Source organism: Bombina bombina, chromosome 6 (genome assembly GCF_027579735.1).
Source record: "Bombina bombina isolate aBomBom1 chromosome 6, aBomBom1.pri, whole genome shotgun sequence".
In the NCBI taxonomy this organism is placed as follows: Eukaryota; Metazoa; Chordata; class Amphibia; order Anura; family Bombinatoridae; genus Bombina; species Bombina bombina.
This window is the reverse complement of record NC_069504.1, coordinates 547,384,761-547,410,406: the sequence shown is the minus strand read 5'-3', so window position 1 is coordinate 547,410,406 and position 25,646 is coordinate 547,384,761. Positions and strand designations below refer to the sequence as shown.

The window sequence follows — 25,646 nt, the reverse complement described above, 5'->3', positions numbered from 1 at the left end:
TACTTTAGTTAGTTTATGTAATTGTAGTTATTTGTAGAAATTGTATTTAATTTATTTATTGATAGTGTAGTGTTAGGTTAATTGTAGGTAATTGTAGGTATTTTATTTAATTAATTTATTGATAGGGTAGTGTTAGGTTTAATTATAACTTAGGTTAGGATTTATTTTACAGGTAATTTTGTTATTATTTTAACTAGGTAACTATTAAATAGTTCTTAACTATTTAATAGCTATTGTACCTGGTTAAAATAATTACCAAGTTGCCTGTAAAATAAATATTAATCCTAAAATAGCTACAATATAATTATAATTTATATTGTAGCTATATTAGGATGTATTTTACAGGTAAGTATTTAGCTTTAAATAGGAATAATTTATTTAATAAGAGTTAATTAATTTCGTTAGATTTAAATTATATTTAACTTAGGGGGGTGTTATTGTTAGGGTTAGACTTAGCTTTAGGGGTTAATCCATTTATTATAGTAGCGGTGAGCTCCGGTCGTCAGATTAGGGGTTAATAATTGAAGTTAGGTGTCGGCGATGTTAGGGAGGGCAGATTAGGGGTTAATACTATTTATTATAGGGTTAGTGAGGCGGATTAGGGGTTAATAACTTTATTATAGTAGCGCTCAGGTCCGCTCGGCAGATTAGGGGTTAATAAGTGTAGGCAGGTGTCGGCGACGTTGTGGGGGCAGATTAGGGGTTAATAAATATAATATAGGGGTCGGCGGTGTTAGGGGCAGCAGATTAGGGGTACATAAGGATAACGTAGGTGGCGGCGCTTTGCGGTCGGCAGATTAGGGGTTAATTATTGTAGGTAGCTGGCGGCGACGTTGTGGGGGGCAGGTTAGGGGTTAATAAATATAATACAGGGGTCGGCGGGGTTAGGGGCAGCAGATTAGGGGTACATAAGTATAACGTAGGTGGCGGTCGGCAGATTAGGAGTTAAAAAATTTTAATCGAGTGGCGGCGATGTGGGTGGACCTCGGTTTAGGGGTACATAGGTTGTTTATGGGTGTTAGTGTACTTTAGGGTACAGTAGTTAAGAGCTTTATGAACCGGCGTTAGCCCAGAAAGCTCTTAACTCCTGCTATTTTCCGGCGGCTGGAGTTTTGTCATTAGAGTTTTAACGCTCACTTCAGAAACGACTCTAAATACCGGCGTTAGAAAGATCCCATTGAAAAGATAGGATACGCAATTGACGTAAGGGGATCTGCGGTATGGAAAAGTCGCGGCTGAAAAGTGAGCGTTAGACCCTATTTTGAGTGACTCCAAATACCGGCGGTAGCCTAAAACCAGCGTTAGGAGCCTCTAACGCTGGTTTTCACGGCTACCGCCGAATTCTAAATCTAGGCCTTAGTGTTTTCTTTTTCTCCTCCCCCTTCTCTCCTCTCTCTGGGGTCCATTTATCAAGCTCCGGATGGAGCTTGAGGGCCCGTGTTTCTGGCAAGCCTGCAGGCTCGCCAGAAACAGCAGTTATGAAGCAGCTGTCCACCTGCTCTGAGCAGGCGGACAGACATCGCCGAAAATCAACCCGATCGAGTACGATCGGGTTGATTGACACCTCCCTGCTGGCTGCAGGGGTCAGTGTTCCACCAGAAGCTCTTGTGCGTATTGCTCTCTGCATTCAGCAAGGTCTGGCAGACCTGATCCGCACTGTCGGATCAGGTCCACCAGACCTTTGATAAATATCCCTTCTCTCATTTTCTTTCCCACAGCAGCTAGTCTTCTCTTTGTCCCTTTCGCTTGCAGTGTGTCACAGCCTTAAAGGGACACTAAACACTAAATAAATGCTAGATAGAATGATGCATTCAAAGAAAAGATTAGTCTGAGAATAACATGTAGATGTATTTTTTAAATTTTCCTTAGCTGTTTAAGTATTGAAAAAATAAGAGTAAAGTTTTAGTGTCTATAAAACAATGATAGCTGCCATGTTGTAATTTAGGTTACCTTCTCAGCTGTGGCCAATTAGGGACAGAAAAACATAGGTCACTAGAGTGTGGAGCCAATGGTTGTGTGTAATACAGTGCACTTCAATTTCTAACAATAACTGAAATGCTCACAATTTCAGAATGGAATTACAAGAAAAGGGGAGAAAATAAATAAAGTATATTGCTGAGTTTTTTTATATATATAAAATATATAATTTTATATTACCATCTCAAAGTGTTTAATGTCCCTTTAACAGTCTGCAGGAGGCAGTACACACTTTGCCCCAGTGAGCAGAGCACTCTGTGTAGATGACAGAATGGAGTCTTTGGGCTCTTGGGGGGTAGTTATCAAGCCGTCAACCTCAAATACGCTGGAATTCCGCAGCGTATTTGTGGCGAGGCTGATTCGCCTTAGTTATCAAAGGCTACAGACCGGCAAAAGTAGAATTTTGTGACGTAAACTTCGATCCGCCGGACTCCGTCTGACACAGATCGATTCTTACGTCACTCCAGATGTTCCGCACACAAGTACGGCACAATCTGACTACTTTTGCTAGTTATCAAAAAACTAGCAGGTACGCTTGGCACTTTTACGGCCCAGCGTACCTGGTTTTCAATCCGCCACCCTGGAGGCGGCGGATCCCATAGGAATCAATGGGAGTCTGACCATAGCGAAAGTACAAGTTCGCTGCTGACAGACATCCCATTGATTTCTATGGGAGCTGTCTACACCTAACACCCTAACATGTACCCCGAGTCTAAACACCTCTAATCTGTCCCCCCCTACACCGCCGCAACTAAATAAACTTATTACCCCCTAAACCGCCGCTCCCGGAGCCCACCGCAAGCTACTCTATACCTATTAACCCCTAAACCGCCGCTCCCTGACCCTGCCGCAACTATAATAAGTGTATTAACCCCTAAACCGCCGCTCCCTGACCCTGCCGCAACCTATATTAAATTTATTAACCCCTATCCTGCCCCCCCTACACCGTCGCCACCTATAATAAATTTATTAACCCCTATCCTGCCCCCCACTACACCGCCGCCACTGTAATAAAATTATTAATCCCTAAACCTAAGTCTAACACTAACCCTAACACCCCCCTAACTTAAATATTAATTAAATAAATCTAAATAATATTTCTATTATTAACTAAGTTAATCCTATTTAAAACTAAATACTTACCTATAAAATAAACCCTAATATAGCTACAATATAAATAATAATTATATTGTAGCTATCTTAGGATTTATTTTTATTTTACAGGCACCTTTCAATTTATTTTAACTAGGTACAATAGCTATTAAATAGTTATTAACTATTTAATAGCTTACCTAGCTAAAATAAACAGAAATTTACCTGTAAAATAAAAACTAACCTAAGTTACAATTACACCTAACACTACACTACACTTTTTTCCTATTTAAAACTAAATACTTACCTGTAAAATAAACCCTAAGATAGCTACAATATAATTAATAATTACATTGTAGCTATCTTTGGATTTTTTTTTATTTTACAGGTAACTTTGTATTTATTTTAGCTAGTTAGAATAGTTATTAAATAGTTATTAACTATTTAATAACTACCTAGCTAAAAGAAATACAAAATTACCTGTAAAATAAATCCTAACCTAAGTTACAATTAAACCTAACACTACACTATCATTAAATAAATTAAATTAACTACCTACAAATAACTACAATTAAATACAATTACATAAACTAACTAAAGTACAAAAAATAAAAAAAATAAGTTACAAACATCTAAAAAAATATTACAACAATTTTAAGCTACTTACAGCTAATCTAAGCCCCCTAATAAAATAACAAACCCCCCCCAAATAAAAAAATGCCCTACCCTATTCTACATTAAAAAAGTTCAAAGCTCTTTTACCTTACCAGCCCTTAAAAGGGCCTTTTGTGGGGGCATGCAACAAAGAGTTCAGCTCTTTTGCCTGTAAAAGAAAAATACAACCCCCCCCCAACATTAAAACCCACCACCCACATACCCCTAATCTAACCCAAACCCCCCTTAAAATAACCTAACACTAATCCCCTGAAGATCATCCTACCTTTAGTTGTCTTCACTCAGCTGAGCCACCGATGGAACTGAAGAGGACATCCGGACCGGCAGAAGTGATCATCCAAGGGGCACTGAAGAAATCTTCCATCCGATGAAATGATCCTCCAAGCGGCGCTGAAGAAATCTTCCATCCGGGCGAGGTCATCTTCCAAAAGGCGCTGAAGAAGTCTTCTATCCGGGCGAGGTCATCTTCGAAGCCGGGTCCTGAATCTTCATCCCTCCGACGCGGAACATCCTTCTTTCCCGACGGACTACCAACGAATGAAGGCTCCTTTAAGGGACGTCATCCAAGATGGCGTCCCTTCAATTCCGATTGGCTGATAGGATTCTATCAGCCAATCGAAATTAAGGTAGGAAAAATCTGATTGGCTGATGGAATCAGCCAATCAGATTCAAGTTCAATCCGATTGGCTGATCCAATCAGATTGAGCTCGCATTCTATTGGCTGATCGGAATGCGAGCTCAATCTGATTGGATCAGCCAATCGGATTGAACTTGAATCTGATTGGCTGATTCCATCAGCCAATCAGATTTTTCCTACCTTAATTCCGATTGGCTGATAGAATCCTATCAGCCAATCGGAATTGAAGGGACGCCATCTTGGATGACGTCCCTTAAAGGAGCCTTCATCGGATGGAAGATTTCTTCAGCGCCCCTTGGATGATCACTTCTGCCGGTCCGGATGTCCTCTTCAGTTCCATCGGTGACGCGGCTGAGTGAAGACAACTAAAGGTAGGATGATCTTAAGGGGATTAGTGTTAGGTTATTTTAAGGGGGGTTTGGGTTAGATTAGGGGTATGTGGGTGGTGGGTTTTAATGTTGGGGGGGTTGTATTTTTCTTTTACAGGCAAAAGAGCTGAACTCTTTGGGGCATGCCCCCACAAAAGGCCCTTTTAAGGGCTGGTAAGGTAAAAGAGCTTTGAACTTTTTTAATGTAGAATAGGGTAGGGCATTTTTTTATTTTGGGGGGGTTTGTTATTTTATTAGGAGGCTTAGATTAGGTGTAAGTAGCTTAAAATTGTTGTAATATTTTTTTAAATGTTTGTAACTTATTTTTTTTATTTTTTGTAACTTAGCTTTTTTTATTTTTTGTACTTATTAGTTAGTTTATGTAATTGTATTTAATTGTAGTTATTTCTAGGTAATTTATTTAATTAATGTAATGATAGTGTAGTGTTAGGTTTAATTGTAACTTAGGTTAGGATTTATTTTACAGGTAATTTTTGTATTTCTTTTAGCTAGGCAGTTATTAAATAGTTAATAACTATTTAATAACTATTCTAACTAGCTAAAATAAATACAAAGTTACCTGTAAAATAAATATAAATCCTAAAATAGCTACAATGTAATTATTAATTATATTGTAGCTATCTTAGGGTTTATTTTACAGGTAAGTATTTAGTTTTAAATAGGAATAATTTATTTGTGTAGTGTTAGGTGTAATTGTAACTTAGGTTAGTTTTTATTTTACAGGTAAATTTCTCTTTATTTTAGCTAGGTAAGCTATTAAATAGTTAATAACTATTTAATAGCTATTGTACCTAGTTAAATTAAATTGAAAGGTACCTGTAAAATAAAAATAAATCCTAAGATAGCTACAATATAATTATTATTTATATTGTAGCTATATTAGGGTTTATTTTATAGGTATTTAGTTTTAAATAGGATTAACTTAGTTAATAATAGAAATATTATTTAGATTTATTTAATTAATATTTAAGTTAGGGGGGTGTTAGGGTTAGTGTTAGACTTAGATTTAGGGTTTAATAATTTTATTACAGTGGCGGCGGTGTAGTGGGGGGCAGGATAGGGGTTAATAAATTTATTATAGGTGGCGACGGTGTAGGGGGGCAGGAAAGGGGTTAATAAATTTAATATAGGTTGCGGCGGGTTCAGGGAGCGGCGGTTTAGGGGTTAAACTATTTATTTGCGGCGAGGTGCGGGATCAGCAGGATAGGGGTTAATAACTTTATTATAGAGGGCGACGGTATAGGGGGGGCAGGATAGGGGTTACTAGGTATAATGTAGGTGGCAGCGGTGTCCGGGAGCGGCGGTTTAGGGGTTAATACATTTATAAGACTTGCGGCGGGGTCTAGGAGCGGCAGTTTAGGGGTTAATACATTTATAAGACTTGCGGCAGGGTCTAGGAGCGGCAGTTTAGGGGTTAGTAACTTTATTTAGTTGCGGGGGGCTCCGGGGGCGCCGGTATAGGGGGTAGAACAGTGTAGTTTAGTGTGGTTGCTTAGTGACAGGCTAGCAAGAAAGCTGTCAAACAGCCGAAGAGCAGCAAGATCGGATGTGTGATAACTCTCACAGTCCGCTGCTCATCGCCCCGCGGCTTTTTGACAGCTTTATTTGATAACTTAGGCGTATTTTTTCAGGTCCGCGGCGGCGAAGGTAGGCGAGCTTAGGCGGGCGTATTGGGCCAGCGAAGGCAGGAAAGTTGACACGTTGATAACTACCCCCCAATGCCTGCATTTGTAAGAACCAGCAGGTTCCCTGACGTACAGGAGGATACTTGCTTTAAATGGACAGTATACACTCATTTTCATATAACTGCATGTAATAGACACTACTATAAAGAATAAGATGCACAGATACTGATATAAAAATCCAGTATAAAATGGTTTAAAAACTTACTTAGAAGCTCTCAGTTTATCTCTGTTGAAAAGGAAGCTGGAAAGCCCACTGCAAGTAGGAAATAAGACACTCCCCCCTCCCCCCTTCCCCCCACCCCCTTCTTTTGCATATGAAAAGACCCTTTACACAAACAGGAGCAAGCTGGAGAAGGTAGCTGACGGTATTCACATAAAACTTTGGGGCTTTGTTAGGAGTCTGAAAATCAGACCAATGTTATTTAAAAATAAGCAAAACTATACATTTTTTAAAAAAAACAAACTTTATGGGCTTTATAAATAGATCATCTGCAAAACATTTAGTGTACAGGGGTTACTATGCACAATCACAGAACTTCTGGGGGCTGTATCTCCAGAACCCCCATGGCTTCTAATAGAAGCACTGAGAAGGGAGCAATAGAGGGATTGTAACAATGACCATGGCCCTCTATTGATTTGTAGGAGGAGAGGAAATTCTCTGCATAATACATAAATAACATGTCTTACTAATATTGCGCTTTTTTTTTTTACAAAACCACATGAGACATAGGGATATTTTTGCTGATTTTTAACATTACTGTTGTATTGTTTTTCCTATTCTAAAGAAATATATGTTTGTTATGCTTGAGTTTTTCTTTCTTAGCCAGTGAGTTATGTGGCCCTAGTAATGAATTATGCACAAACTTAATCGTCATGCAAAAATATTTTAACATGTTTATATAGTGCTCTGTCATATGCACAATTATAAGAGATATGTTGCTGATATATTAGGTCCACTCAAGTCTCATTACACAACTTGCAATCTAAGAGATAATGTTAATTACTCTAAAGGTGAAGAAATAAATCTGATTGTAGCATGTACAGTAGCTCTTTTTTTCTTCTTTAGGAACAATAAAAATCAGTCTATCATTGTGAGTGGGGAATCTGGGGCAGGAAAGACAGTATCTGCTCGGTATGGCATGAGGTACTTTGCTACAGTCAGTAAATCAAGCAGCAGAGCAAATGTGGAAGACAAAGTTCTTGCATCCAATCCAATAACAGAGGTAAATACTGGTTAGCAACTTAGGTTAACAGATTTCTTTTGTAAGGCAAATAATTTTGTTTGAAGATGACTGAACTCACAACATTAAAGTTCTGCTGGGTATAAATGTTACGTTCTCATCATATAGATATTAACATATAAAGTGGCAGATTACTACGTTAGGAGCGCTCACTTATACGCAATCGATACTGGGCTGTTTGCATGAGTTGGATTCAGCGCTCGTATTACAAGTTAAACACGATTGCTTGAGCACAATTTAATTTATTGCGAGTCGGGATAGAGCAACCTCAGTGCTCTGGTTAACTATTCTGCGAAATAAATAATTGTAAGAAGAAAAAAAAGGCATGCAAAAGGCTTTAACATTGATATATATATATATATATATATATATATATATATATATATATATATATATATATATATATATATATATATATATAGCTAAATATGTATATGTATGTGTGTATATATATATATACATATATATATATATATATATATGCTTATATGTATGTACATATGTGTTTATGTATTCATATGTGTATCTTCAGACATATATACACATATAAACACAAATACATATGTATACATATAAAGACATATATATATATATATATATATATATATATATATATATATATATATATATATATATATATACATTGGAGCCCTTGCAGTCAAGTAGATGAATATATTATTTCACACCAAAAAGGAGTGCTGGTTATGTCAAGTAGATGAATATTTAATAAAGTGTTATACTGTGTATTTTCTGTAAATATTTCACATTCCAATGTTCTGCACATACCAGAATATGTTCTAAGTATTTTTAAATAGATATTCCTATATATATATATCTGTATATATCTATACCTATATATAATCATGTGTATTTCTCTTACATTGGTGTATCCAGTCCACGGATTCATCCTTACTTGTGGGATATTTTCAATCCCTACAGAAAGTGGCAAAGAGAGCACACAGCAGAGCTGTCCATATAGCTCCCCTCAGGCTCCGCCCCCCCCAGTCATTCTCTTTGCCGCTCTAACAAGTAGCATCTCCACGGGAGTGTAAAGGGAATGTGGTGTTAGTTTGTAGTTTTTTATTTCTTCAATCAAAAGTTTGTTATTTTAAAATAGTGCCGGTTTGTACTATTTACTCTGAGGCAGAAAATGATGAAGATTTCTGCTGAGAGGAAAATGATTTTAGCACCTTTTAACTAAAATCCATTGCTGTTCCCACGCAGGACTGTTGAGTACAGGAAAACTTCAGTTGGGGGGAACAGTTTGCAGGCTTAACTGCTTTAAGGTATGTTTCAGTCATTTTTTCTAGTCAAGACTTAGTAATGCTAGAAGACTGACAGGAATCCCCATGTGGGAAAGGTAAGCCATATTCTGAGACTTAGTATAGAATGAAGGCTTATTGTAAGGGCTCAATACACTGGTGGACACTGTTAAGGGGCAATCGATTATTTTTTAAGATAATTTGACATTATACAAGTTTTATATTGCATTTAAAACACTTTTTGGGGATTTATTCCGCATGGCATATATTTAGACACCTATTTTGGCTTGGGAAGGCCCCACAAACTCCTGAGGGAAGATGGAGGGGGCCTGAATTTCGCGCCTCAGTTGCGCAGACGATTTTACAAACAGCTTCATGCAGATACATGTGAAGGGTCCAAAGATTACTTGAGGACTTCAGAGAGGCTTATTTTCGATCAAAACTAATCCCCAAGGAAGGTAGGACCACAGCTAAAGCTGTGGCATAGTTAATTTGCTCCGGTTTGGGCAGTAGGGGGTTAATTGACTTGAAATTTACTGTGCAATCATTTCAAAGCATTACGATCATATGGTGAAAATTTCATAAAGATTGGATGATTTTTGGAGGTTTAGTAAAAAAGTATGCGCTTTTTATTATTTAAAGGCACAGTACTGTTTTTTCAAAAATTGTATTTTACTGTATTTGAGTACTGTCTAAGTCTGTTTAACATGTCTGAGCCTACAGATAGACTTTGTTCTATGTGTTTAAAAGCCATGGCGGTCCCCCCTTTTACATTTGTGTTTAAAGTGTGCTAACATATCCAAACATTTTAAAGACCATGCAGTGACACTTAAAAATGTGGCCCGAGATGATTCTTTAACGGAAGGTAATGAGGATAGCCCTCCTTCCTCTCCCCATGTGTCGACACCAAGCGATGCCTAGTACCTCTAGCTCATTGACCCCTATTACATTGCAACAATTAGCAGCAGTCATTGTTAATTCCCTTGCAGCATTTCTATCCAAACTGCCTGTTTTTCCTAAAAAAGCGTGATAGCTCAGTTTTAAGAACAGAGGATGAGCAATCAGAAGTTTTGGATAATTTATCTGTTGTACCCTCACCACCCTCTGATGTGGCGGTGAGGGATGTACTGTCTGAGGGAGAAATTTGTGACGCAGGTAGAATTTCTCAGCGGGCAGAATCAGATTTCTTAGCGTTTAAATTTAAGCTGGAACACCTCCGCGTATTGCTTAAGGAGGTTTTAGCTACGCTGGTTGATTGTGACCCTATGGTGGTCCCAGAAAAATTGTGTAAAATAGACAAGTTTTTAGAAGTCCCTGTATACACTGATGCGTTTTCGATCCCTAAGAGGGTGGCGGATATTGTGACTAGGGAGTGGGAGAGACCAGGCGTACCTTTTGTTCCCCCCCTATCTTTAAGAAAATGTTCCCCATAACTGACCCCAGGCGGGACGCGTGGCAGGCGGTCCCTAAGGTAGAGGGAGCAGTTTCAACACTAGCTAAGCGCACAACTATACCAATAGAAGAGAGTTGTGTTTTCAAAGATCCTATGGATAACAAATTAGAAGGGTTACTAAAGAAAATATTTGTTCAACACGGTATCCTCCTTCAACCAATTGCCTGCATTATTCCTGTAACTACTGCAGCGGCTTTTTGGTTGAGGCGCTGGAGGAGTCGCTCCAGAGGGAGACTTCATATGACGAAGTCATGGATAGAATTCATCCTCTAAAGCTGGTGAATTCTTTCATTACAGATGCCGCTTTACAATTAACTAAATTAGCGGCGAAAAATTCTGGTTTTGCCATTGTGGCGCGAAGAGCGCTCTGGCTCAAATCATGGTCGGCTGACGTGTCGTCCAAAACAAAATTACTTAATATCAGGAAAGGGCCATGCCCTTCCACAAGATAGACCTTTTAAGGCTTAAAACAAGGCTAATTTGCGCTCCTTTTGCAACTTCAGGAGCGGACCTGCTTCAACCTCTGCAACCGCAAAGCAAGAGGGTAACGTTTTCCAGCCCAAAGCAACATGAAAGCCTTTGCAGGGCTGGAACAAGGGTAAACAGGCCAAGAAGCCTGCTGCTGTTACCAAGACCGCATGAAAGGGTAGCCCCCGCTCCGGGACTGGATCTAGTAGGGGGCAGACTTTCTCTCTTGCTCACGCTTGGGCAAGAGATGTTTCAGATCCCTGGGCATTAGAAATTGTTGCTCAAGGGTATCTTCTAGAATTCGAAGACTCTCCCCCAAGGGGAAGGTTCCACATTTCTCGTTTGTCTTCAGACCAGACAATGAAACAGGCGTTCTTACACTGTGTAGAAGATCTTCTAAAGATGGGAGTGATACGCCCAGTTCCAACTGCAGAGCAAGGACTGGGTTTTTACTCAAACCTGTTTGTAGTTCCCAAAAAGGAAGGCACTTTCAGGCCAATCCTGGATTTAAAAATTCTAAACAAATTCCTCAGAGTTCCATCATTCAAAATGGAAACCATTCGGACAATCTTACCATTGATCCAGGAAGATCAATATATGACTACCGTGGATTTAAAGGATGCGTACCTACATATTCCTATACACAAAGATCACCATCAGTTCCTAAGGTTCGCCTTTCTGGACAAGAATTTTCACAAAGGTGCTAGGGTCCATTCTAGCGGTACTAAGACCGCGGGGCATTGCAGTAGCACCTTATCTGGATGACATATTAATTCAGGCGTCGTCTTTTCAAAGAGCCAAGGCTCATACAGAAATAGTTCTGGCCTTTCTAAGGTCTCACGGGTCGAAGGTGAACGTCAAAAAAAGTTCTCTGTCCCCGCTCACAAGGGTTTCCTTCCTGGGAACGCTAATAGACTCTGTAGAAATGAAAATATTTCTGACGGAGGTCAGGAAGTTAAAACTTTTAACTACTTGCCGAGTTCTTCATTCTGTTCCTCGGCCTTCTGTGGCTCAGTGCATGGAGGTTATCGGGTTAATGGTTGCGGCAATGGATGTTGTTCCCTTTGCCAGAATTCATCTCAGACCACTGCAGCTGTGCATGCTCAAACTGTGGAATGGGGATTATGCAGATTGTCTCCTTAGATACAAATGGACGAGAAAACCAGAGATTATCTTCTCTGGTGGTTGTCTCAGGATCACCTGTCTCAGGGAATGTGCTTCCGCAGACCAGAGTGGATCATTGTCACAACCGACTCCAGTCTGTTAGGCTGGGGTGCAGTCTGGGACTCCCTGAAAGCTCAGGGCCTCTGGTCTCGGGAAGAGTCTCTTCTCCCGATAAACATTTTGGAACTGAGAGCGATATTCAACACGCTCCAGGCATAGCCTCAACTAGCGGAGGCCAGGTTCATCAGATTTCAGTCAGACAACATCACGACTGTAGCGTACATCAATCATCAGGGAGGAACAAAGAGTTCCCTAGTGATGAAGGAAGTATCCAAGATCATCAAATGGGCGGAGGATCACTCCTGCCATCTATCTGCAATTTACATCCCAGGAATAGACAACTGGGAGGCGGATTTTCTGAGTCGTCAGACCTTTCACCCGGGGGAGTGGGAACTCCTTCTGGAGGTTTTTGCTCAGCTTACCCAGCTATGGGGTATTCCAACGTTGGATCTGATGGCGTCCCGTCAGAACTCCAAACTTTCTCTTTACGGATCCAGGTCCAGGGACCCCAAGGCCGCATTGATAGATGCTCTAGTAGTGCCTTGGTCCTTCAATCTGGCTTATGTTTTTCCACCGTTTCCCCTTCTCCCTCGTCTGGTAGCCAGAATCAAACAGGAGAAGGCTTCTGTAATTTTGATAGCGCCTGCGTGGCCATGCAGGACTTGGTATGCAGACCTAGTGGACATGTCATCTGTTCCACCATGGACACTGCCATCGAGGCAGGATCTTCTAATTCAAGGTCCATTCAAGCATCCAAATCTAGTTCTCTGCAGCTGACTGCTTGGAGATTGAACGCTTAATTCTATCTAAGCGTGGGTTCTCTGGATCAGTTATAGATACTTTGATCCAGGCTAGAAAACCTGTCACCAGGAACATTTACCATAAGATATGGCGGAAATATCTTTGTTGGTGTGAATCCAAAGGTTACTCATGGAGTAAGATTAGGATTCCTAGGATTTTGTCATTTCTCCAAGAAGGATTGGAGAAAGGATTGTCAGCTAGTTCCTTAAAGGGACAGATATCTGCTCTATCTATTCTGTTTCACAGGCGTCTGGCGGAAGTACCAGACATTCAAGCATTTGCATAGGCTTTAGTCAGAATCAAGCCTGTCTATAAACCTGTGGCTCCTCCATGGAGTCTAAATTTAGTTCTTTCTGTCCTTCAAGGGGTTCCGTTTGAACCTTTACATTCCATAGATATTAAGTGATTATCTTGGAAAGTTTTGTTTTTGGTAACTATTTCTTCTGCTCGAAGAGTTACAGAATTGTCTGCTTTGCAGTGTAATTCACCCTATCTGGTGTTTCATGCAGATAAGGTTGTTTTGCGTACAAAACCTGGTTTCGTTCCGAAAGTGGTTTCTAATAAGAATATTAACCAGGAAATCATTGTTCCTTCTCTGTGTCCTAATTCAGTTTCTAAGAAGGAACGGCTGTTACACAATCTTGATGTGGTTCGTGCTTTAAAATTCTATTTAAAAGCAACTAAAGATTTCAGACACATGTCATCCTTGTTTGTTGTCTATTCTGGTAAGAGGAGAGGTCAAAAAGCTATCGCCTCCTCTCTTTCCTTTTGGCTGAAAAGCATTATCCGATTGACTTATGAGACTGCTGGACAGCAACCTCCTGAACAAATTACAGCTCTTTCCACCAGAGCTGTGGCTTCCACATGGGCTTTCAAGATTGAGGCTTCTGTTGAACAGATTTGTAAAGCAGCGACTTGGTCTTCACTGCATACTTTTGCCAAATTTTACAAATTCGATACTTTTGTTTCTTCGGAGGCTATTTTTTTTGAGAGAAAGGTTTTGCAAGTAGTGGTGCCTTCCGTTTAGGTTACCTGACTTGTTCCCTCCCTTCATCCGTGTCCTAAGCTTTGGTATTGGTTCCCACAAGTAAGGATGAATCCGTGGACTGGATACAATGTAAGAGAAAACAGAATTTATGCTTACCTGATAAATTACTTTCTCTTACTGTGTATCCAGTCCACGGCCCGCACCCTGGCAATTAAGTCAGGTTCAAATTTGTTTTTTGTAAAACTACAGTCACCACTGCACACTATGGTTCTCCTTTTTCTCCTAACCATCGGTCGAATGACTGGGGGGGCGGAGCCTGAGGGGAGCTATATGGACAGCTCTGCTGTGTGCTCTCTTTGCCACTTCCTGTAGGGATTGAGAATATCCCACAAGTAAGGATGAATCCGTGGACTGGATACACCGTAAGAGAAAGTAATTTATCAGGTAAGCATAAATTCTGTTATTGTACCAAAATACCATTGGATATATTTAGATATATTTATTTATGAATAAATAGAACATACTCTTCTAGGTAAAATAATAATATTTTCATGTCGGGTTGACACACTTGTGAAAATGCGATCGGGTTTGCGACCAAGTAGGGTACTTCTATTGGGGAATTACGTTAAAGTGATGGTAAATTCACCTGACTTACTTGTTTTTTTGAAAGCTCTTGTAATTTAAAACATATTGATGTGCTTATTTTGTCAAAATCAAATTAAACTTTTATAAAAAACCCTTTTTATGAGCCTCTGTTACCTGTTTCAAATGCATGCAAGAAAAAACGGAAATTCTCCTCAGTTTGTGCAAAATATCATCAAAATTTATTTCATATCAGGAGCAGAAAAGAACACAAGGTTTCGGGGCCAATGCCCCTTAATCATGTGCTGTTTCAATACAGCCTCTGTCACACAATTTCTTAATCTTGCATTTGACCAGCAGCTCTTTCAGCCAATAGGAGCTGCACCATACGCCCTATGTAAGTTACTGATAGCACGCTCCTGTGCTGGTAACTAGAAGCCAACTCAGCCATGAAGTGCTACTGCGCAAATCACTGTTTCAGTTGCGCAGCAGTAGTACTTCATGGCTCCTAGTTACCAGCACGGGAGAGTTCTGTCAGTAACTTACATAGGGCATATGGTGCAGCTTGTATTGGCTCAAAGAGCTGCCGGTGAAATCCAAGGTTAAGAAATTGTGTGACAGAGGCTGCATTGAAGCAGGTAGTCTCGCAAAAAGTTTTTTTTATAAAAGTTTAATTTGGTTTTAAAAAAAATAAGCACATCAATATGTTTAAAAGTACAAGAGCTTTCAAAAATGTAAAAGTTGGTCAGGTGAATTTACCATCACTTTAACGTGATTGTGATATTCTAAAACTTGCTTTTTGCATCTATCGGGTTAGTGCGCAAGCGTAAATGTTTTACTTCCAACTTGTTATATGAGCGCTACCTATTGTGTGCAAAAAGCTAGCGATAAATACCACTCCACTCATAATCTGGCCCAAAATGTTTTATTGTATGTAATAAATTAATATTTCAGATATCAAGGTATATACTGTATTAGTAATATAATAATAATAATATAATTTGCTGCCATGTATTACAATTGTGTTAATTTATTGATCCACTGAATACTTTATTACCTCCCTAAACTATGCATAAAATGGTGCAATACACAATTGTCATAAATAAAATAAGCCCTATGGTTACAAGGCAACCTTGTAGTTTTTTTCATTTTTGCTATTTGCACCTATCTATCCATATGGTATAATGTACAGTATATGTCTGAATGTTGGAAATCTTTTGCAGCAATCTTAAAACATGAAAATGTTTAATTATGTGTAGTAAAACAACATTGCAATACACTTTCATAATGCATTTTGGATCATATTAAGTAAAAAAAACTCTGAAATCTGTGAACTTTATAGGTTCCTTGAGTTTCTATAAAGTTATAACAAATCAAGTAAAATCTTTTAGGGATTTTTTTTAGCATTATATTGCAATGTACGTAACTTCCCTCACATCCAGAACCCTGAATATATAGAGAGAAACTGTCCTCAAGCTATAATGTATCTTTCTAAAATTCTTTGAGGACCTCTCAGTACTGACAAGATGTCTTAGATAGTCTAAGCAGAGTACTTTAGATCATCAAGCCTTGATTTTAAGGGCTGTTCGTCTTATCTCATATCCTCTACTAAGGTAAGTTAGTAACAGTTACAAATTAGCTGATAAAGAGACTATCTTGCCTGTGAATGCTGCCCCATTGTGCATTGTGGCGTTGTGCGAGAGGATGCTCGTGCACTGCTAAATATGTAAAACAAATTTGCCCCACAATTTGCAATGTTGGCCGCCCAATCAAGCTAACCTTAAGTTGTATCATGGTGATAGACAACTTATATAATAAAACATACATCTGCATTCTAGTCTTAGGCTAATCTTTGCTTTCAATGCATTAATTTAGTCTGTAATGTCCCTATTAGACCGTACCAACAATTACAGGAACACTCAAGTCAAAATTAAACTTTCATGATTCAGATAGAGCATGACATTTTAAACAACTTTCCAATTTACTTCCATAAACAAAATGTGCACAGTCTTTTTATATTTACACTTTTTGAGTCACCAGCTCCTACTGAGGATGTGCAAGAATTAACAGAATATACGTATATGCATTGGTGATTGGCTAAGGTCTGTCACATGATACAAGAGGAGTGGAAAAGACATAACTTAATTAACTATAGCCCTATATATGCAAATTACTTTAAATTTACTTTAAAAGCCCTACAATGAGAACCATATCAATAGTTAACATATGGATAATGATTTAATGGTGATATGAAAACTGTGTATTTATATTGCACCAAATGAACAATGTACATGTGATTGGATTGAAAAGAATGCTGATTTAATTTATGTATAGTGATATTTGTACTTGTGGTTTTAAGGCCATTGGAAATGCAAAAACAACTCGGAATGATAACAGCAGCAGATTTGGAAAGTATACAGAAATCAGTTTTGATAGAAGATATCAAATTATTGGCGCAAACCTGAGAACGTACCTTCTGGAGAAATCGAGGGTAGTGTTTCAAGTAAGTAGAAGCAATATGTTCTTTACTTCTAGCGATAAACTTGTCTACTTAAGTAAAAGTATATATATTTGTTTTTTATTTTATAGTCAGAAAATGAGAGAAATTACCACATATTTTACCAGCTTTGTGCATCTGCCTCACGGCCAGAATTCAAGCATCTTCATTTAAGTATGTTTAATGGGTGACAGAGACAAGACTTCTATTTTAATTTTTAAGTGTAAAAGAAGACATATTTAACACACATTTCTTATGCTTTGGCAGTGAGTGCAGAGGACTTTAACTACACAAGAATGGGCGGCAACACAATTATTGAAGGAGTCAATGACAGAAAAGATATGATAGATACCCAAAAAACATTTGCTTTACTAGGTAAGCACGTATTGAATAATAACCCTATTTCTTCTGTTAAGTGTGATCAGTCCACGGGTCATCATTACTTCTGGGATATTACTCCTCCCCAACAGGAAGTGCAAGAGGATTCACCCAGCAGAGCTGCATATAGCTCCTCCCCTCTACGTCACTCCCAGTCATTCTCTTGCACCCAACGACTAGATAGGATGTGTGAGAGGACTATGGTGATTATACTTAGTTTTATATCTTCAATCAAAAGTTTATTATTTTATAATAGCACCGGAGTGTGTTATTACCTCTCTGGCAGAGTTTGAAGAAGAATCTACCAGAGTTTTTTTTACTATGATTTTAGCCGGAGTAGTTAAGATCATATTGCTGTTTCTCGGCCATCTGAGGAGAGGTAAACTTCAGATCAGGGGACAGCGGGCAGATTAATCTGCAAAGAGGTATGTAGCAGCTTTTATTTTCTGACAATGGAATTGATGAGAAAATCCTGCCATACCGATATAATGTCATGTATGTATATTTTACACTTCAGTATTCTGGGGAATGGTACTTCACTGGAATTACACTGTGTACATAAAACTTTTTAGCCTATTTTGCAGGGACTAGCAACAGGCTTTTTAATAACTCTTAATTTATGTTAAACGTTTTTGCTGGAATGTAAAATCGTTTTCATTTTCTGAGGTACTGAGTGAATAAATGTTTGGGCACTATTTTTCCACTTGGCAGTTGCTTGATCTAATTTCTGACAGTTTCTGATCTCTCTCACTGTTGTGTGTGAGGGGGAGGGGCCGTTTTTTGGCGCTTTTGCTACGCATCAAAAAATTTCAGTCAGCAGCTCATTGTATTTCCTGCATGATCCGGTTCATCTCTACAGAACTCAGGGGTCTTCAAAACTTGTTTTGAGGGAGGTAATTCTCACAGCAGAGCTGTGAGATTGTAGTTGACTGTGATAAAAAACGTTTATTCTGTAATTTTTTTTTTTTTTCTGCTATCAGAGTTAGTTGTCTTTTGCTAATGGGAACAAACCTTTGCTAAAGTTGTGTTGTTTACAAGGATTGATACTATAACTGTTTCAGTTTATTAATTTTCAACTGTCATAAATCTTCTGTGCTTCTTATAGGCACAGTACGTTTTCATAATATTTTACTAGAATTGTATTCCAAGTTGCAAGTTTATTTGCTAGTGTGTTAAACATGTCTGATTCAGAGGAAGATACCTGTGTTATTTGTTCCAATGCCAAAGTGGAGCCCAATAGAAATTTATGTACTAACTGTATTGATGCTACTCTAAATAAAAGTCAATCTGTACAAATTGAACAAATTTCACCAAACAGCGAGGGGAGAGTTATGCCGACTAACTCTCCTCACGTGTCAGTACCTGCATCTCCCGCTCGGGAGGTGCGCGATATTGTGGCGCCCAGTACATCTGGGCGGCCATTACAGATAACATTACAAGATATGGCTACTGTTATGACTGAAGTTTTGGCTAGATTACCAGAACTAAGAGGCAAGCGTGATCACTCTGGGGTGAGAACAGAGTGCGCTGATAATACTAGGGCCATGTCAGATACTGCGTCACAGCTTGCAGAACATGAGGACGGAGAGCTTCTGTCTGCGGCTGACGGTTCTGATCCAAACAGATTGGATTCAGATATTTCAAATTTTAAATTTAAGCTGGAGAACCTCCGTGTATTACTAGGGGAGGTGTTAGCGGCTCTGAATGATTGTAACACAGTTGCAATACCAGAGAAAATGTGTAAGTTGGATAAATATTTTGCGGTACCAACGAGTACCGACGTTTTTCCTATACCTAAAAGACTAACTGAAATTATTACTAAAGAGTGGGATAGACCCGGTGTACCGTTCTCACCCCCTCCGATATTTAGAAAAATGTTTCCAATAGACGCCACCACACGGGACTTATGGCAGACGGTCCCTAAGGTGGAGGGAGCAGTTTCTACTTTAGCTAAGCGTACCACTATCCCGGTGGAGGATAGCTGTGCCTTTTCAGATCCAATGGATAAAAAGTTAGAGGGTTACCTTAAGAAAATGTTTGTTCAACAAGGTTTTATATTGCAACCCCTTGCATGCATTGCGCCGGTCACGGCTGCGGCGGCATTCTGGTTTGAGTCGCTGGAAGAGACCATTAATTCAGCTACTCTGGATGACATTACGGACAAGCTTAGAGTCCTTAAACTAGCTAATTCATTCATTTCGGAGGCCGTAGTACATTTAACTAAACTTACGGCTAAGAATTCAGGATTCGCCATTCAGGCACGCAGAGCACTGTGGCTAAAATCCTGGTCAGCTGATGTTACTTCTAAGTCTAAATTACTTAATATACCTTTTAAAGGGCAGACCTTATTTGGGCCTGGTTTGAAAGAAATTATCGCTGACATTACAGGAGGTAAAGGCCACGCCCTGCCTCAAGACAGGGCCAAACCTAAGGCCAGACAGTCTAATTTTCGTTCCTTTCGGAATTTCAAAGCAGGAGCAGCATCAACTTCCTCTGCTCCAAAACAGGAAGGATCTGTTGCTCGCTACAGACAAGGCTGGAGACCTAACCAGTCTTGGAACAAGGGCAAGCAGGCCAGGAAACCTGCTGCTGCCCCTAAAACAGCATGAATTGAGGGCCCCCGGTCCAGGATCGGATCTAGTGGGGGGCAGACTTTCTCTCTTCGCCCAGGCTTGGGCAAGAGATGTCCAGGATCCCTGGGCGCTAGAGATAATATCTCAGGGATACCTTCTGGACTTCAAATACTCTCCTCCAAGAGAGAGATTTCATCTGTCAAGGTTGTCAACAAACCAAACAAAGAAAGAGGCGTTTCTACGCTGCGTACAAGAGCTTTTGTTAATAGGAGTAATCCATCCAGTTCCACGGTCGGAACAGGGACAAGGGTTTTACTCAAATCTGTTTGTGGTCCCCAAAAAAGAGGGAACTTTCAGACCAATCCTGGACTTAAAGATCCTAAACAAATTCCTAAGAGTTCCATCGTTCAAGATGGAGACTATTCGGACAATTTTACCCATGATCCAAAAGGGTCAGTACATGACCACAGTGGATTTAAAGGATGCTTACCTTCACATACCGATTCACAAAGATCATTACCGGTACCTAAGTTTTGCCTTCCTAGACAGGCATTACCAGTTTGTAGCTCTTCCATTCGGATTGGCTACAGCTCCAAGAATCTTCACAAAGGTTCTGGGTGCTCTTCTGGCGGTACTAAGACCGCGGGGAATCTCGGTAGCTCCGTACCTAGACGACATTCTGATACAAGCTTCAAGCTTTCAAACTGCCAAGTCTCATACAGAGTTAGTACTGGCATTTCTAAGGTCACATGGATGGAAGGTGAACGAAAAGAAAAGTTCACTCGTTCCACTCACAAGAGTTGCCGCACCCTTCATTCCATTCAACAACCGTCAGTGGCTCAATGCATGGAGGTAATCGGCTTGATGGTAGCGGCAATGGACATAGTACCCTTTCCACGCTTACACCTCAGACCACTGCAACTGTGCATGCTAAGTCAGTGGAATGGGGATTACTCAGACTTGTCCCCTTCTCTGAATCTGGATCAAGAGACCAGAAATTCTCTTCTATGGTGGCTTTCTCGGCCACATCTGTCCAGGGGGATGCCATTCAGCAGGCCAGACTGGACAATTGTAACAACAGACGCCAGCCTTCTAGGTTGGGGTGCCGTCTGGAATTCTCTGAAGGCTCAGGGACAATGGAGTCAGGAGGAGAGTCTTCTACCAATAAACATTCTGGAATTGAGAGCAGTTCTCAATGCCCTCCTGGCTTGGCCCCAGTTGATAACTCGGGGGTTCATCAGGTTTCAGTCGGACAACATCACGACTGTAGCTTACATCAACCATCAGGGAGGGACAAGAAGCTCCCTAGCAATGATGGAAGTAACAAATATAATTCGCTGGGCAGAGTTTCACTCTTGCCACCTGTCAGCAATCCACATCCCAGGAGTGGAGAACTGGGAGGCGGATTTCTTAAGTCGTCAGACTTTTCATCCGGGGGAGTGGGAACTTCATCCGGAGGTCTTTGCCCAAATACTTCATCAGTGGGGCAAACCAGAGATAGATCTCATGGCGTCTCGACAGAACGCCAAGCTTCCTCGTTACGAGTCCAGATCCAGGGATCCAGGAGCAGTCCTGATAGATGCCCTGACAGCACCTTGGGACTTCAGGATGGCTTACGTGTTTCCACCCTTCCCGATGCTTCCTCGATTGATTGCCAGAATCAAACAGGAGAGAGCATCGGTTATCCTAATAGCACCTGCATGGCCACGCAGGACTTGGTATGCAGACCTGGTGGACATGTCATCCTGTCCACCTTGGTCTCTACCTCTGAAACAGGACCTTCTGATACAGGGTCCTTTCAAACATCAAAATCTAACTTCTCTGAAGCTGACTTCTTGGAAATTGAACGCTTGATTTTATCAAAACGTGGTTTTTCTGAGTCAGTTATTGATACCCTAATACAGGCTAGGAAGCCTGTTACCAGAAGGATTTACCATAAGATATGGCGTAAATACCTATATTGGTGCGAATCCAAGGGTTACTCTTGGAGTAAGGTTAGGATTCCTAGGATATTGTCTTTTCTACAAGAAGGTTTAGAAAAGGGTTTATCTGCTAGTTCATTAAAGGGACAGATCTCAGCTCTGTCCATTCTGTTGCACAAACGTCTGTCAGAAGTTCCAGACGTTCAGGCTTTTTGTCAGGCTTTGGCCAGGATTAAGCCTGTGTTTAAAACTGTTGCTCCGCCATGGAGTTTAAACCTTGTTCTTAACGTTTTACAAGGCGTTCCGTTTGAACCCCTTCATTCCATTGATATAAAGTTGTTATCTTGGAAAGTTTTATTTTTAATGGCTATTTCCTCGGCTCGAAGAGTCTCTGAGTTATCAGCCCTACATTGTGATTCTCCTTATTTGATTTTTCATTCGGATAAGGTAGTTCTGCGTACTAAACCTGGGTTCTTACCTAAGGTAGTCACTAACAGGAATATCAATCAAGAGATTGTTGTTCCTTCTTTGTGTCCAAATCCTTCTTCGAAGAAGGAACGTCTTCTGCACAATCTGGATGTAGTTCATGCCCTAAAGTTTTATTTACAGGCAACTAAGGAATTTCGACAAACGTCTTCCCTGTTTGTCGTTTACTCTGGTCAGAGGAGAGGTCAAAGGGCTTCTGCTACCTCTCTTTCTTTCTGGCTTCGTAGCATAATTCGTTTAGCCTATGAGACTGCTGGACAGCAGCCTCCTGAAAGAATTACAGCTCATTCTACTAGAGCTGTGGCTTCTACTTGGGCCTTTAAGAATGAGGCCTCTGTTGAACAGATTTGCAAGGCTGCAACTTGGTCTTCGCTTCATACTTTTTCCAAATTTTCCAAATTTGACACTTTTGCTTCCTCGGAGGCTATTTTTGGGAGAAAGGTTCTTCAGGCAGTGGTTCCTTCTGTATAAAGAGCCTGCCTATCCCTCCCGTCATCCGTGTACTTTTGCTTTGGTATTGGTATCCCAGAAGTAATGATGACCCATGGACTGATCACACTTAACAGAAGAAAACATAATTTATGCTTACCTGATAAATTCCTTTCTTCTGTAGTGTGATCAGTCCACGGCCCGCCCTGTTTTTTAAGGCAGGTAAATATTTTTTAAATTATACTCCAGTCACCACTTCACCCTTGGCTTCTCCTTTCTCGTTGGTTCTTGGTCGAATGACTGGGAGTGACGTAGAGGGGAGGAGCTATATGCAGCTCTGCTGGGTGAATCCTCTTGCACTTCCTGTTGGGGAGGAGTAATATCCCAGAAGTAATGATGACCCGTGGACTGATCACACTACAGAAGAAAGGAATTTATCAGGTAAGCATAAATTATGTTTTTTCTCTCTGGAGGCTTTTTTCTTTTCAGTGCATCTATGGACGTTGTCCTTATCAGGAGGTTGGTTGTGGATACTGCAGTATGCAATATGCATTTCTTGCTTATTTCAATTTAAATAGCTTTTTCTTAGAACATTTTTACCTATGATGTCCTTTTGATTTAGCACCTATGTTACTAAATGGTTGTGCTCATAGTGAGACTTGTAATGTATCCTTGTCTGTGACTACAGTAAGAATTATATTAATTCATTAGTACTGATTATGCCAAACTTTATTAAAAAAAAGCTTTAATTTCGTGAGTAGTAACATTTCCACTAATTACCCAGAGAAGAAATAAAAATATGCTAGTAAAGGATTTGATTAAAGGGATATGAAACCATGCAATTTTAAGCAACTTTCTAATTTACTTCTATTATCAATCTTTATTCATTCTCTTGGTATGTTTATTTGAGAAAAAAAAAAAGAAGGAATGTATGCTTAGGAGCCAGCTTATGTTGGTTCAGAACCCTGGGTAGCACTTGCTGATTGGTGGCTTAATGTAGCCACCAATAAACAAGCGCTACCCAGGTGCTAAACCAAAACTGGACCGGCTCTTAAGCTTACATTCCTGCTTTTCAAATATAGATACCAAGAGAACAAAGAAAAATTGATAATAGGATTAAATTAAAAGTTGCTCACAATTACATGCTCTATCTGAATCATGAAAGACAAACCATCTGGGTTTCATATCCCTTTAAATGTTGTGTACTGGTTTCATTAGAATTCTATGCATATTTCTGTATTTATTGTGACTAATAATATATTTTTGGCAACTGTCTGTATTTTAGGTTTCACTGCTGACTTTCAAATGGATGTTTTTAAAGTCCTAGCAGCCATTCTGCATTTAGGAAATGTACAGATCAACCGAGTCAGTGATGACAAGTCCTCTGTCAACGTAAGGAATTAGATATAGAATTGATTGTGTTCTGTGTGATAGTGCTGCTAAATAAAGAGTGTACAAAGAAATAATGCCGCATCATATTTATGTTTTTGTTTTTACAGAAAAGGGACAAACACTTGCATATCTTTTGTGAGCTTCTGAGTCTAGACACTGAAAAAATGGCCATGTGGTTATGCAATCGAAGAATCATGACCACTTCTGACACTGTCATAAAACCAATGACAAAGCTTCAAGCTAACAATGCCCGAGATGCTTTAGCTAAAAAAATATACTCAAATCTTTTTGATTTTGTTATTGACAAAATCAATAAAGCATTACAATTCCCAGGGAAACAGCACACATTTATTGGAGTACTTGATATTTATGGGTAAGATTAATTAAGTGAATTACTTTAGCAAATGTTTAGGGTTAATATTAATATCTCTGGGCTAGGATCAAAGGCGTAACTAGAAACCACAGGGCCCAGGTGCAAGAATCTAAGAAGGGGCCCCCCCATCGCCCCTCCCCCCTCCAAAAAAGGTGAATTTAATACTTTTTTTTTTTACATTTAACACAGAAAAAAAATGTGAATCAGATTACATGTCTGCAAAAGGAGGTACCTTGTGCCCACAGTCTGTGAGATGGTCTGACCCCCTATTACTGTATATAGTGACACTGTTTAACCCCTCAGTACTGTATATAGTAAGTTAGTGACACAGTCTGTAATCTGCCAGTGAGATGGCTGGCCTGACCCTACCCACCCAGTACTTTATAAAGTGACCACAGTAGTCAGTGACATGGTCCATCCCCCATACTGTATATAGTGGTACTGTATAGTGACACTGTTTACCCCCTGCCCCCCCCATGCTGTAGTAACAAGGTCTGTAATTTGCTGGTTCCACAAATATACACACATACATGCATAAATACACACACAGTCACATACATACATACACACATACACACACACCTACACACACACATAAACACCAATGGGTAAAACAGAAACACTAACCACTGTAGTCATGACACACTCACATGATATCAGTGCAGGCAGTGGTAGATTAAAGTTTTTTATTAAAAAAAAAAAATTATAAAAAAAAAAAGCTGGGCCCCCACCCTCAGGGGCCCAGTCGCACCTGCGACCTCTGCACCCCCTGTAGTTTCTCCCCTGGCTAGGATTAGCACACGATCTGGTATTACAAGTCCATATTAAAACAGAAAAAACAGATAATGTTTAACATGGCCGACATTCCTTTAGCACGCTCTGTACTTTCAATGTATATTGCTGCAGCTCTAAATATCGCTTGAGCGCAACACATAACAGCACTAAGTGTGACTTGAGACGTGAAGTAAAGTTTTGGGGGTAGAATAAAAGTATAACAAAACACATGGAAAACATCTTAAATAAAGTATTACACTCATATTTATACATATGAAATATAAGTTTATTATTACAATAAATGTATAAAAATAGTTTAAATGCAAAGTTATATGACAAGGTGTTTGC

General features: G+C 39.7%; 1 protein-coding gene across 1 annotated transcript in view; it reads left to right on the top strand.

Moving 5' to 3' along the window:
* MYO5C (myosin VC) overlaps positions 1-25,646 on the top strand; it is a 315,165-nt gene that overhangs the window by 41,153 nt on the left and 248,366 nt on the right. Inside the window, exons 5-10 of the mRNA XM_053717482.1 lie at positions 7,522-7,678; positions 16,834-16,977; positions 17,064-17,145; positions 17,239-17,346; positions 24,045-24,151; positions 24,259-24,524. Coding sequence (XP_053573457.1) covers positions 7,522-7,678; positions 16,834-16,977; positions 17,064-17,145; positions 17,239-17,346; positions 24,045-24,151; positions 24,259-24,524 — 864 coding nt within the window. The remainder of the gene's footprint in view (positions 1-7,521; positions 7,679-16,833; positions 16,978-17,063; positions 17,146-17,238; positions 17,347-24,044; positions 24,152-24,258; positions 24,525-25,646) is intronic.